Source organism: Rattus rattus, chromosome 5, assembly GCF_011064425.1.
Source record: "Rattus rattus isolate New Zealand chromosome 5, Rrattus_CSIRO_v1, whole genome shotgun sequence".
In the NCBI taxonomy this organism is placed as follows: Eukaryota; Metazoa; Chordata; class Mammalia; order Rodentia; family Muridae; genus Rattus; species Rattus rattus.
In genome coordinates this window covers 47,968,354-47,981,709 of record NC_046158.1, presented here as the reverse complement: position 1 = coordinate 47,981,709, position 13,356 = coordinate 47,968,354, and the positions used below count along the sequence as shown (strand labels likewise).

At 47.7% G+C, this 13,356-nt stretch overlaps 1 protein-coding gene across 1 annotated transcript; it reads right to left on the bottom strand.

Annotated features, from left to right (window-relative positions):
- Nucleotides 1-9,576: 9,576 nt before the first annotated feature.
- On the bottom strand, nt 9,577-13,242 carry Gorasp2 (golgi reassembly stacking protein 2). Its single transcript, XM_032903464.1, has 3 exons — nt 13,125-13,242; nt 12,084-12,203; nt 9,577-10,682 (listed from the first exon to the last, which is right to left on the bottom strand). The coding sequence occupies exons 1-3, from the start codon at nt 13,225-13,227 to the stop codon at nt 10,348-10,350; spliced, it is 558 nt and encodes a 185-aa protein (XP_032759355.1). The 5' UTR covers nt 13,228-13,242; the 3' UTR covers nt 9,577-10,347.
- Between the last annotated feature and the right edge of the window lie 114 nt (nt 13,243-13,356).

Below are 13,356 nucleotides of genomic sequence, written 5' to 3'. Positions count from 1 at the left end.
CCTTTGGTCTGACATTGTTACCCTCTCTGAAGCCAATAGATGTTTGTTTACATTTTCCTTGGAAAAGTCACACAGATGCCCTCACAGGGACTGAGGAAGCCAAAATGAATTTGGGAGGAGTGGTTGCAGGCCCCTGCAGAGAATTCTGAAGTGTTCGCCTGATTTGACAGAGTGTAGAGCATCTGCGTCTGTGGAGGCAATCCTAGTATGGCTTCTTTTCCATATGTCATATGGAACGGTGTGCTCCATTGATGTGGGGGTGACTGCATGCTCTCTGCAGTGCACCAGTGGTGAGACAGGAAACCAAATCTAAGCTATCTGAGAGTTGATATCCCTTGAGAGGATGCCAGTGTGAGCATCTTCCTCTAGAGCAGTGGCTCTCAGCCTTCCTAATGCTCTGACCTTTAATACACTTCCTCACATTGTGGTGATCCCCAACCATACATTCATTTTTGTTGCCACTTCATAACTGTAATTTTGCTATAGGCACAATGTTTTTAACACACTTTAAAGTGTACCCTTGTGTCATTCAGATGACAATTTCTCTGCCCTCAGATCTTGTTTCAACCCAGACATGGCACTGTAATGCTTATACCAAGAATCTCCTGTCTCAAGTTTATGTAAACAGCTCTTACCATCTATACTCTGCCTTGTTAATAAAGGCTGATCACCCAATGGCTGGACAGAATGGCGAATAGAGCAGGACATATGCTAACCAGAGTGGGAGAGGAGGAGATTCAGATCAGCAAAGTGGATGGAGAGAAGACTGAAGCCATGAGGGAGGAGTCTGGAAAGAGATCATGGAAACACAGCTGAAGTCTGATGAGCCTATCAACAAGAATATGCAAATGGGATGGGGCTGGGAGGTAGCCAGATTAGCATAGAGGTTTAAGTTTGCTTCAGGGCACTTACAATAGTCATAGAATTAGGTCGCCTGGCTAGACCCCTTCACCTTCGAGTGCCCACCTTTTCTCATAAAACCTTGTCCCACCGAGAGCTCGGGGCTGCTTTAGGAACCTGTCCTGGCATGCCATGGTCAGCAGTGAGGAAGCCCAAGCTCAAGCTTAGGATAGAGACCCTAGTATGATTACATCGGAGTCAGCTCCTGGTTGGTCTTTTGGGGCTCACGGACAAGGCACTACAGGATATCATTTAACTGCTCGTTGAAGTGCAGTTTTCCATAGATCTTGGGCTCTCTCTCTCTCTCTCTCTCTCTCTCTCTCTCTCTCTCTCTCTCTCTCTCTTTTTTAATTCTTTTTTTTCGGAGCTGGGGACCGAACCCAGGGCCTTGCGCTTCCTAGGCAAGCACTCTACCACTGAGCCAAATCCCCAACCCCTCTCTCTCTCTCTCTTAAGATTTATTTATTTATCCTATATAAGTACCCTCTAACTGTCTTCAGACACACCAGAAAAGGGCATCGGATCTCATTACAGATGGTTGTGAGCCACCATGTGGTGGCTGAGATTTGAAGTCAGGGCCTCTGGAAGAGCAGTCAGTGCTCTTTTTTTTTTTTTGGTTTTTTTTTTTCGGAGCTGGGGACCGAACCCAGGGCCTTGCGCTCCCCCTAGGCAAGCGCTCTGCAGCTGAGCTAAATCCCCAACCCCAGTCAGTGCTCTTAACCTCTGAGCCATCTCTCCAGCCCCCAGATCTTAGTCTCTTTGTGACCAAAGCAAAGCAATACAGTGGGCAGTTTAATTTACTGCTACATTTATATTAAAGAAATTTCATTTATAGATGGCATCCAACGTGGGGTGCTATATGTAAAAGTTATGTCCTGTTCTGCCTCCCAGCCCCATGTTCTTAGAAATAAGACTCAGAGTCAAATATATTTACAAATACCTTGGCTATATAGCAGGCTCTATCCTGACTAGACAACCCATTTATTTTAGCCTACACTCTGCCATGTGGTTGGTTACCTGTGCTCAGGGACCATGTGTCCGACCTCACATCTTCCCGGGCAGATCCCCCTGAGCCTGGTTCTACCACAGACTCTTTTTCTGCCTCCTGGATGCTCCACCTCCTATTTCCTGCCTAAGCCATAGATAGGCCATGGGCTTTTTAATTGACAGCTGATGCATCCATACAATACACAAGATGTCCTCTCTATATTTTGCTACTGTTATAAATCATAATGCAGATATCTATTTTCTGATGGCCTTAAGTGACCCCGTGAAAGGTTCAACCCCCAGAGGGATGGAGACCCACAGGTTGAGAAATGTCGTTCTACATAGTATGTGACTGCATGCCTCCTTGATGAATGGGGTTCGTTGCCTTCATACAGGACGGATTAGAGACCAAGGAATATATTCTCTTCCCAACACATATGGGGTATAGAATTATAAGCAGGCTGTGAAAACTGTTTCTTGGCCTTGCTCTGTGCAATAGGAGAAGCAACCAACTCTTGAGCTTTCTGCCAGAGAGCACTTACAGTGTAAGGGAGGAATTACAACAGTAAAAAGACAGGCACATGCTATCTGTTGCAAGAGCCTTTGTTTGTTTGAGACAGGGTTTTTCTAGGTAGACCAGGCTGGCCTCAAACCTACAGGGATCCAGCTCCTCGGCCTGCCAAGTGCTGGGATCAAAGGTGTGCACCACCGTGCTCTACTGCAAATGGCTTCTGATTTGGCAGAAGTGGAAAGGGGAAGGGTGAGATGGGTGAGCGGCCATGTCTTGCAGCTAGCAAGATGCTAAGGAAAGTGTGCAAACCAAGTCTGTCCCTTGGGCTCCTTGATGAGATCTGGAAATGTGGAAGCCTTGGGAAGTGTGGAATACAGCGAAAGGAGAAAACAGTACAGCCTCATGTGACCCTCATATGACCCTGACCTGCTTAGATTGAGGAACCCTCTCTCCCTTCTAAAGATATACTTTTTATGTGTGAGTGTTTGCCTATATGGCATGTACGTGTGCCCCCTGGTACCCTCACAGAATTCAAAAGAGAAAGCCTGGATTGGAGTTATAAATGGTTGTGAGCCACCATATGGTTGCTGGGAATTGAACTCAGGACCTCTGGAAGAGCAGTCAGTGCTCTTAACTGCTGAGTCATCTCTCCACACCCCCTCTCCACTCCCGAAGACTTTTAAACAAGGATAAAACAGCTTCTTCCAGCTGGGTTCAGGAAGCTGTGGATAGGGGAGGGAGAGAGTGGGGATACAGGAGGGAGTGGGCGGTACCAGCCCCGTGCAGGGAAGGCAGAGAAACTAAGCAATACAACCTCTCATCTCTCCTTGAGACAAAGGCCACACAGTGGAAGGGGACTCTGTCCCTGGTGCTTCCTTGAGCCATCGGGTACAGGGATTAGAGGACATCAGGGAACAGACAGGCTGAGGAAATTAAGCATGAAGACAGCATTTAATTCCCAGTTCACCAGACCTGACTGATTGTCAAATACCTTGGATTTGGTAAAGGGCTTCGGAAGTCTTACTGAACCCCTTGGGGGCGGGGGAGCTGTAGAAGAAAGGAGAGGTTCTGGAAAGTCTGTAGGATTTGGACAGACATTGTAAATGAGATTTGTAAAGTATTAAGTCAAAGGGAGTTGGAAGAACAAAGCAGCTGTCTGGTTACTCAAAGGCAGATGCGGCATGGCTTATAAGGACTCAAACGCTGTGCGAGTGACCTTCTGGGAGGCCTTGTGGCCTGTGCAAGAGAAGAGATAAACGACAAAGTAGCACAGGTGAACAACATTAAGCTCGACTTAGTGATGGACACTTAGCTCATGAGTATGCAGTGTGCATTTATCCTCGGCATGAAGTATAGTGAGGGAGAGAGTATTCAGCCTGAGGTTCTTTTAAGCAGCCGGTGTAGCTGACTACAATATGGCAAGGACCATGATACTAGCTGGGAGCTGTCAAAAACTAAGGAACTGGCTCTAGAGACAAATATGATAAACGAGTATGTCCCTGAGCCAGGTTGATCAGCACTGGCTGGTCCAACTGCCACCAGGATGGAGAGACATGGAATAGTAACTTTGATTTGCCTGAAGTAATTGTTGTCTTGGAGGCTTACTGCCTCCGACTGCTAACCTGGGCCTAGTCCTGGAAGCTTCCAGCCTCTGCACAAATCTATCTAGGCCTAGGATGTTTTCAGCCTGAGAGTTGCTGCTGAATAAGCTCACCCCTTCCTAGTTCTTTTGAACTCTGGCTGGCTGGTTCAACTCAGCTGTTCTGCCTCAGACTCCTTTCCCAGCTGACTGATCCGATCTGGCTTCTCTCTCTGCCTCTGACTTTTTGTTCTGCTTGACTAATTTGGCATTCAAACTAATTCGGGCGATCTGTTCTAACCTTTTGGTTCCTTCTCATTCTCTGGCTCATTTAGTCTTCACCTATGTCTAGCTTGTTCTCTCTCTGCAATCTGTCTCTGAACAACTGTCTTGTAAACCTGCCCCTCCTCCTTCCTGTTTCTCCCTGTTCTCATCAGAGTTGAACATTATCTTATTCTGTCAAGTCTTTCTCTGACTCATCACTTTGTCTGCCCCTCAATTAGACATCACTTTCAAACGTGGCTGCTTCTTTTTACAAACTAACTTTACCTTCACTGTTTAGGATTAAAGGGTGTGTACTAAGGACTGAGCCACACAACTAGAAAAACGGGTTTCCAGTAAACACAATCTTGAGGTGTTCAAGATTTGATCACCATTTTTGTATAAATAAAAAGGGAAGATTTTTATCTCTACCACAGTAAAGCTATTTCAACAGACACAATTATCCATCCTACACATTTAGCAGTCTGAATGTCCTTAGGAAGATCCCCGATGCCATGATCCTTTATCACTGCAGCCTTTGTCATCTGACCCCTGCACCAGTCCATTCAGCATCACGGTTTTCAGCCTGCCAGTCTGATGAACGATATTTTTTCAGCCACTTTGTCGAGCTGTCCCAGGTAGGGGTTGGGGGGTGGGAGACGGCTTTCTTGTCTGCATTGCTATCCTTCTGAGTACTTGGATCAAATCTTTAACTCATTCCCTGACCTCCATTCTGATACTAAAGTATCTTTAAAGTACACAGGTTGATCTAATTCAGTAGTTCTTTTTCCTCTGTAATCCAGTGTCTTCCAGCTAATCTTATTCCCCATTCTGCTTATCAAGGAACAACTAGATCTTTAGGAATCTGAATGTAGACATTAGGCATTGCATACCCAGCTCCACCCCAGCGAGCCAGGCTTCATGCTCATTGGCCAAGGGCTGCCTATCTTGATTCTCAATTTCATTAGGTAACACAGATTCACAATTAAGCACATCCTGTTCTCTTCCTTCCTCTGTCTCTTGAATCTCAAGCCTTTGTATTATTATAGCTATCTTTTCTTGTATAGCTATTTTTCAATGTTTTTTTTTTTTGAAAGAGAAAATATAAAGATTACAACTGAAATTAGGGAGGGGTTTACTCCAGTGGTTAAAATTGCAATGAGTCCTTCAATGGCCTTTTCAAGTGATGTTTCAAACACCTCGGGTCCTACCCTTGCTCTCAAGGAATCTGAAATGGAGTTTCCCACTTTTTCTAATACAGGAAGAGTCTGTCTACATAATTAAAATTATCTTTGGGGGTGGCTTACTGTGATTTGCTGTCTCAGAGGGTCCTGTGTTTTCCCTCGTTCTGGGCTCGAGGCTCCTACCAGTTCAGTCTTCCAGGTCTCTCCCCGTATCCAGATGAAGTCAAAGAATGCTTCCCAGCCAATCTCCTCTGCAGCTTTCTCTCAGATGTTGTGATGATTCGTATATGCTTGGCCCAGGGAATGGCACTATTAGATGGTGTGGCTCTGTTGAAGTAGATGTGCCATGGCAGATGTGGGTTTAGACCCATCACCCTGGCTGCCTGGAAGTCAGTCTGCCACTAGCAGCCTTCAGATGAAGATGGAGAACTCAGCTCCTCCTGCACCATGCCTGCCTAGACGCTGCCACGCTCCCGCCTTGATGATAATGGACTGAATCTCTGAACCTGTAAGCCAGTCCCAAATATATGTTGTCCTTTATAAGACTTGCCTTGGTCATGGTGTCTGTTTACAGCAGTAAAACCCTAACTAAAATAGAAGTCTCATGTCCTCTGTGACATTTCTGTCCAATGACCTTTGCTTTCTGCAACATTGGTGGGCTTTGTCCTTCTCCAATTATGTTGGGCGCTCCTTCTAACCACATTGGTTGGGAGTTGTAAAATTATCTTTTTTTTTTTTTCTTTTTTCTTTTTTTCGGAGCTGGGGACCGAACCCAGGGCCTTGCACTTGCTAGGCAAGCGCTCTACCACTGAGCTAAATCCCCAACCCCTAAAATTATCTTTTATCAGGTGTTGTAACTGTCATCTCAGAGGTTTACTGCCTGTCTAACCCAGGCCGAGTCCTGGAAGCTTCTGGCCTCTAGATAATCTTGTCTAGGCCTAGAATGATTTCAGCACCCGAGACTTACTGAGTAAACTCACCCTTTCTAACCCTTTCTGAGCTCTGGCTGACCAGATCAGCTCAACTGTTCTGGCTCTAAACCCTTCTCTAGCTGGCCTCTCTAGGATTCTCACTGAATTGCTGTTGGACCTCACACCAACTTTGGCAATCTAATCTCCTGCTCCTTCTCACCCTCTGCTCACTGTCTTCACCTGTGTCTAGCCTGGTCTCTCTGTGCAACCTGTCCCAGTAATACTGCCTCTGCCTCCTCTGTGCTGCCCTCTCTTAGGTCGCCTCTCTGCTCTCTGTGCTCCTGAGTTGGTCATGTCCTATTCTGTCAGATGTTTCTCTGATTGTCACTTTGTCTGCCTCTCAATTAGACATCAAGAGACCAGATCTTGGGTTCAGACTCCACCTTAGAGAACCTGACCTAAGGTTGAACTTGAGTTAACCAACAAGCCAACGCCTCGCACCATGTTCCAGGTTACTCTAACTAGTCTGCCCCGACACTTTACTTCCTAACAACCAGCAATGCAGAGGAAAGCAGAAGTTAAGTTTATGGTTTGGCTCCCAGCACCAGAAAATTATGTAAAAAGGCAACAAAATTCCATGATGGCCCCCAATCAAATGTGTGCCAGGCTAGAAACCCACTGCTTGTTTGCTTTCCTCCCATTCTGCTGCATCAGAGACAGCAGTGTGGCCCAGGCTCGCTCGAGCTTGAATAAAGACCCTAGTGTGAGTGCATTGGAGTCAGCTCCTTGGTGTTCTTTTGAGGTTCACGAAATGGGCACAACATCACTTTCAAACATGGCTGTCCTTCTACAAACTAACTTTACCTTCATTGGGATTAAAGGTGTGTGTGTACTAAGGGCGTGTCTGTATTCCAGCTAGAGGTTAAAGGTGTGTGCTAAGGCTGAGACACACAGCTAGAATCAGGTTTTCCCAGTAAACAACACGATCTCAGGGTTCACAGCACCCTAGGAAAAGGAGGTCAGGTGGTCCCTTACGGTGATGACTGTGGATAATGAGGCTGAGGAGGGGCTGGGGATAGGGCCTTGCACTCTCTTTTGGTCAAACAACTGATAGAACTGATGACGTCCTAGCATTTCTATTTTAGTATCTCCTTAGCCATCCAACAACTGAGCACACTTCAAAGAGGCTGCCAGCTCACTGGGAAAACCCTTTAGTGCTGGCTTAGGGTTCCATTGCTGGGAAGAGACACCATGACCAAGGCAACTCTTAGAAAGGAAAACATTTAATTGGGGCTGACTTACAGGTTCAGAGGTTCACTCTGAATCATCATGACAGAAAGCATAACAGCGTGCAGGCAGACATGGTGCCGGAGGAGTCAAGAGTTCCACATCTTGATCCACAGGCAGCAGGAGACTCTGGGAGTAGCTTGAGCATAGGAGACCTCAAAGCCCTCACTCATAGTGGTGCACTTCCTCCAAAGACGCCACACACTTCCTCAGTGGCACTCCCTATGGGCCAAGTACTCAAACACATGATTCTATGGGGGGTCATACCTGTTGAGTAGCTAATAGGTTTGCAAAAGTATGTGGAAAGCCAGTAAAGACAGAGAACCAACTCCCATGAGGTATCCTCTGACCCTCCCCCCCCCTCTCTCACACACACCCACACCCACACCCACACCCACACACAGAGTCACTGCCACACTTTCCTGGAAATGTCGCCTCACTTTCCCCAGTGCTTTTCCCTCAAGTGTCTTGCTTTTCTAGAATACTGGCAAGTGACTAACCGGACATGCCCACGTGCTGCCCACTGACTTCCCTAGTGACTGTGATGATGGCTGAAGGTGGAGGAGAACCAAAGACTCCATTTCCCAGCCTCCTTCAGCTATGTGTGGCTGCATGGCTCCTCGTCAGCAGATTTTAGGCTATGATGGAGTAGCAAACTTCTCTACGGTGATCTCAGAAGGATAAGAATGCCTGTCTTCTGGCTGAGTAATGGTGGCTGGGTTTCTATCTGCCATCTGAGATCATGCCGTGACCTTGTGGGTGGACACACTCACAGATGGAGCAGACAGGATCTCTCTGTAGCCCTGGCTGTCCTGGAACTCGTTCTGTAGACCAGGCTGGCCACAAACTCACAGTGGTTAGCCTGCCTCTGCTTTGAGGCTCTCTTAGATAACTCAGCCCATGCAACATCGTTACTGCCCTGGCTTTCTTGTGAGACCCTGAGCAACAAGACTGTGTCCCCACCTGCCACTAGGGTCTGTCCACCATTGTTGACCCAGCACTTAAACTGGGGCCCACGAGGTTCCTTCTTGGCATACTGATCAGGACAGTCTTAAATCTGTGCTTCTGGAACCTAGTACAGGATCTACCATTGCCCTCAAACTCCTGGAACTAAGGAGTCCAGTGGTGAAGCATTTACCCAGCATACTCATGGCCCTGGGATTAATCCCCAACGCTAAGAGACTCAGGTTTTCCTGAAGAGAATACTCAAAGTTATGTACCTAAAAGTAGAGTCACTGGGTTACCACCCTCCCAGTGGGTGTTTTTGAGGGCTTCTCCCCTAGAGCCTGAGGCTTCATATTATCATAGGCATCTTCCTGGAAAGACGGTCCAGGGATATCCTCAAATGATAACCCACTAAGGTTAAAGACGCTTCATTGGAGAAACTGCTGTTTAATCATTTTATACAGCTTGAAGACTTGCTTTGACTGCCTTACAGGATGCTGTATTTTTCTAGAGGGAGGGAAGGAGGGAGGGAGGGAGGGAGGGAGGGAGGGAGAAAAGGAGGGGAAGGGGAGGGAGAGGGGGATAGAGGGGAAGAGAGAGGCTAACCAGAGGTCTGCATCGGATGCCTTTCTCAATCACCTGGTTTTTGCTACAGGGTCTCTCCCTGAACCTGGAGCTGCCAGAGAGCTTCAGGGATGCCCAGAGCTGGGACTACTAGAGACCTCTACATCGGTCAACTTTAGGTCTGTGTCTCTATAACACATCCTGGGAGAGGGGATGGGTTTCTGGCTGAGTGTCAGCAATGGCCACCCCTGCACTGAGTGTCTTTAAGCTAATACCAGGCCAAGGGCCAACAAACTGCTTCCGTCTTATTTCCAAAGGGAGCATTTAGATCACCCAGGAAATCGATTCCACTTGATGTAGCATCTCTTGCAAACTTAGAAAAGCACACCCACACAAGCTGGCTTGAGAGGCGAGGCACAGTGAAGCATACTCCTGTGTGTATCTGGATACAGCACAAGGAGAACACAAAGCGACTGAAGTTTATTGCCGTCTTCGCTCTCCCAGGGTCGCCATACCATGAAGTAGCTACAGAGTGCAGCCCTCCTCTATTTCTCTTTAATGCCATCTTACCACGGGCATCTAAAGCAACAGCAGCAGCTACAAAACGGTGTCTGAGTAATTCTGAGTTCAAAACAAGATCTGTGTACAGGCAGAATAAAAAGATGTTCAATTAACAGTGTGCCATGTAACCGGAACAAAACATCTTCGACTGGGAGTTCTGTGTAAACCTTAACAGAGATGCGACTCACAGAGACCAACATTAAATTCTTGTTTCCTTTTACAGTTTAGTGAGGTGGTCTGTGTTCTTGCAAACGACTTACAAAGTACAAGAAATGTTGCGTGTGGGCACTAGGCATAAAATATCTCATCTCCTTACACAAGGCGTAGCAGTGGTACAGGGATTCTAGTAGGCCCCGCCGTCTCTTCCAAAGACGTACATCCCAGAATGGCAGCAGATGCCTGGCAGCAAGCCACCCATAACAACTTTTTTTGGTTGTTTAAAATACAAGCACATTCTCAGATTCCCCTCCTTGGCTGTAATTCCCCCAACTTGGTGGGAGACAGCGCTCAGACTCTTGCGCAGTTTCCCCTTAGAATTATGTACAGGACCCCTACAGATACGTACAAACTAGATGAAATCAATGGTAGTTTGCGATTCCAGATATGATCCCACGGTTAAATAGACAGACCACATCAGTTCTGAAGGTTGATTCCAAGTTAAGAAGCCTCAGAAGCACTTGCATCCGTAACTGCAGACACAGGCTTCTCCATGGCTGGGGTGCAGTCGCTCACTCTGTCCTCAACAGTGGTGGGGACCTTGGAAGCAGGAGACATCACATCCACAGTGAGGGAGGAGGTGTCTGCCTTTGCAGTAGTCATGACAGGGTCAGAAGGTGGGCCCATGGCAGGAAGGGAAGACAGTGGCTCCCCTGCGCTGGCTGCAGAAGAGCCCTCTGGAACCAAAGGGAATGACGGGAGGAAGTCGGACGGCATGGGGAGAGGTGCAATGCCAGGTAAGTTTCGGGGAGGCAAGGACGGAAGAGGTGGCAAACCTAGGACAGAAACAGCAGAGATCACATATCCTCCCAGCACCCAGATCGCTGCTATTACGCACCGCTACCTGCTCCTTGGCAAGAGCCTGAAGCTAGGAGGGCAGCATGGCCGCCTCTGCTGACCTCTGACTGGAGGCTGGGGCTGAAAGCTTCCCATTTGCAAGCTTGTGTGCCTCAGCTCTGCACTCAGGGTGTCTGCTGATGGACAGAACGCGGTGCTCCACGGCACTCAAGGGCGCTAGGCGGATGTCAGTTAGGAGGATCTGCACCCAGGCAAGGTACAATCCAGTTACAGCTGCCTCTTGTCAGCGAAGAGGAAGGAGCCATGGAGAGCAGCAAGTGCTGCCTCAAGGAAGCCCCCTGCACCTGGGGAGGCCCTGAGCCTGACAACTGTCTCTGCTGTTCTTGGTGCTCTATCCTGGAGACTATTTAAGGAGAGAAGAGCAAAGGGAAGGTGGACACACAGTGTATGTCCAGGATACCACTGGCTGGAGAAGCTGGTTCTGCTCTTAGACGCCTGTTGCATTTAAAGACAGAGGGGACCAAGAATATGGGCACCAGGGAAAAGAGGCAGGGAGTGTGGTCAATGCAGCTCAGGCGTTCTGGGTCCCTCGTTCTTCAGCCCTGCACTGAAGATGTGTTGAGCTGATGTGAGAATTGCAAATCTGTCAGAAGTGTGACAATGACAACCAGTATTTAATGTGGAATGATCACTACAGTGTCATGAATGGGCAGTTGGGGGCTGGGGGGTCATTAGCAAGGGCAGACTTGGGGACTGCTGTTCCCTTTCACCTGGGCACATGAGAGCCACCTGCTGGCAGCTAGTACCTGGGTTACTACTATAAAACATCTGTCAACAACCGAGAATACCTAGCCGGCACTGAGTGTAGACATGTCATCCGGGCACTTGAGAGGCTGAGACAGGAAGTTAATCCATTTGAGGTTAGCTTAGGCCAGCTATACAGTGAGACCCTTCCCCACCTCCGATCTCAGAAGAATGAAAAATCACAGGCCTAGAATGCACAGAGCAGGCACCAGCATTTCCTGTGGCTTGCATCCTTAAATAGGAACTGAAGAGAGGGGATTCATGCATCTCTAGTAGGTGACCTGGACCACACTGTCAAATTCAGTGCACAGGAAACTCCACTGATTCTGAGACAGCCTGTCTGGGACCAACCCTGCCGGGGGGTAGAAAAAGGGCGGAAGGGAGGCAGAAGGCTGGGTCACGGACTTCTTTCTTTCTTCTTTTCCACATAAAAGATGGACACTGATTAGAAGAAATTGAAATGTGTTAAGCTGAGTTACTCTTTCTGGAAAAGACTGAACTGGAAGCCTCACTTTCCTGAATAAATTTTTTTTTTTTATTAGCAATGTCTTAGGAGGGTAAGGCATGCAACATACCCGGCTTCCCGAGCTCTGGCAAGCCGACCCCTGGCATGATGTGCGGAGCAGGGAGGTTGAAGTTGGAGAGGCTGGGGAGGTTGGGGAGGCTAGGCAGCCCTGCTGACAAAGGCATCAGACCTGAGCAGAGGGTGAGAAAGAGCACAAGGTAAGTCATTTACCTGGGAAGGAGAGTGACAAAAGTATCCTCTTTAGAATTCCAGTACCAGCGTTCACTGATAAGCAACAACTGAAGCTCATAGAACATGTTCTTCTGTCTAGGGATTAGGCTGTGAGACCAGCAATGTTATAACAGGCAACAAATGCTCCTAAGACCCTGGACAAGAGTGATGGTGCTCAGTGGTCTAGTACCTGGGGAAAGGCTCCTTTACTGTAGCAACTACCTAGGAAGCACAACTAGTAACTACACACTAACAGTTCTCCGTGCTGCACCATCATTCTGTGTGAGCGCATGTGCAGCTCATGGCTGACTACATCTGCACACTGATGACTGTGGCCCTGTGGTGGGAGGCTCTACCAACACACACACTCATCACTCAAGCAACATCTCATTGGTATCAGCTAGACAACTGGACTTAATCTACACTGGAAATACTAAGAATCCACACAATTTAACATGTGAGCTTCTCAATATATAGTAAGAAGCCTTCTTAGCCAGGGCAGCCACAGAACAGCCACCAGGAAGTTCTACACACACACAGACACATTCACACACACACACACACACACACACACACACACACACACACACACACACACTCACAGACACATTCACACACACACACACACACAGACACATTCGCACACACACACACTCACACATTCACAGACACACACGCACACATTCACAGACACAGTCACATTCACACACACACAGACACAGATACACAGACACAGACACAGACACGCATACACAAGATGTGTGGAGTCTCAGGCCAAGTGGTACTTGATTCCTGGCCTGCTAAGGAGAGCACCCCTGTTCTGTCACAGAGCTTCAGAAGCAAATGCCATTATCAAACAAGCCTTTAACTTGGTGCTTACTTGGTAATGTGGCAGCTGGGTTCATTGGTGGCACAGAAGCAAGGGACTGGTTTACTTGTGGCGGCAACAATGGTACAGTCGGTACACCTAAAATAAAATACATTAAATCATTTTAAAACCAATTCTACTGCCAGAGATAAATAGACTGATGCAGGAGGACACTGTTCAGTCTTCACCATGGCCAAGCCCCAACTCTTGGCTGCATCCTTTGCCTATATATAACCTTTCAGAG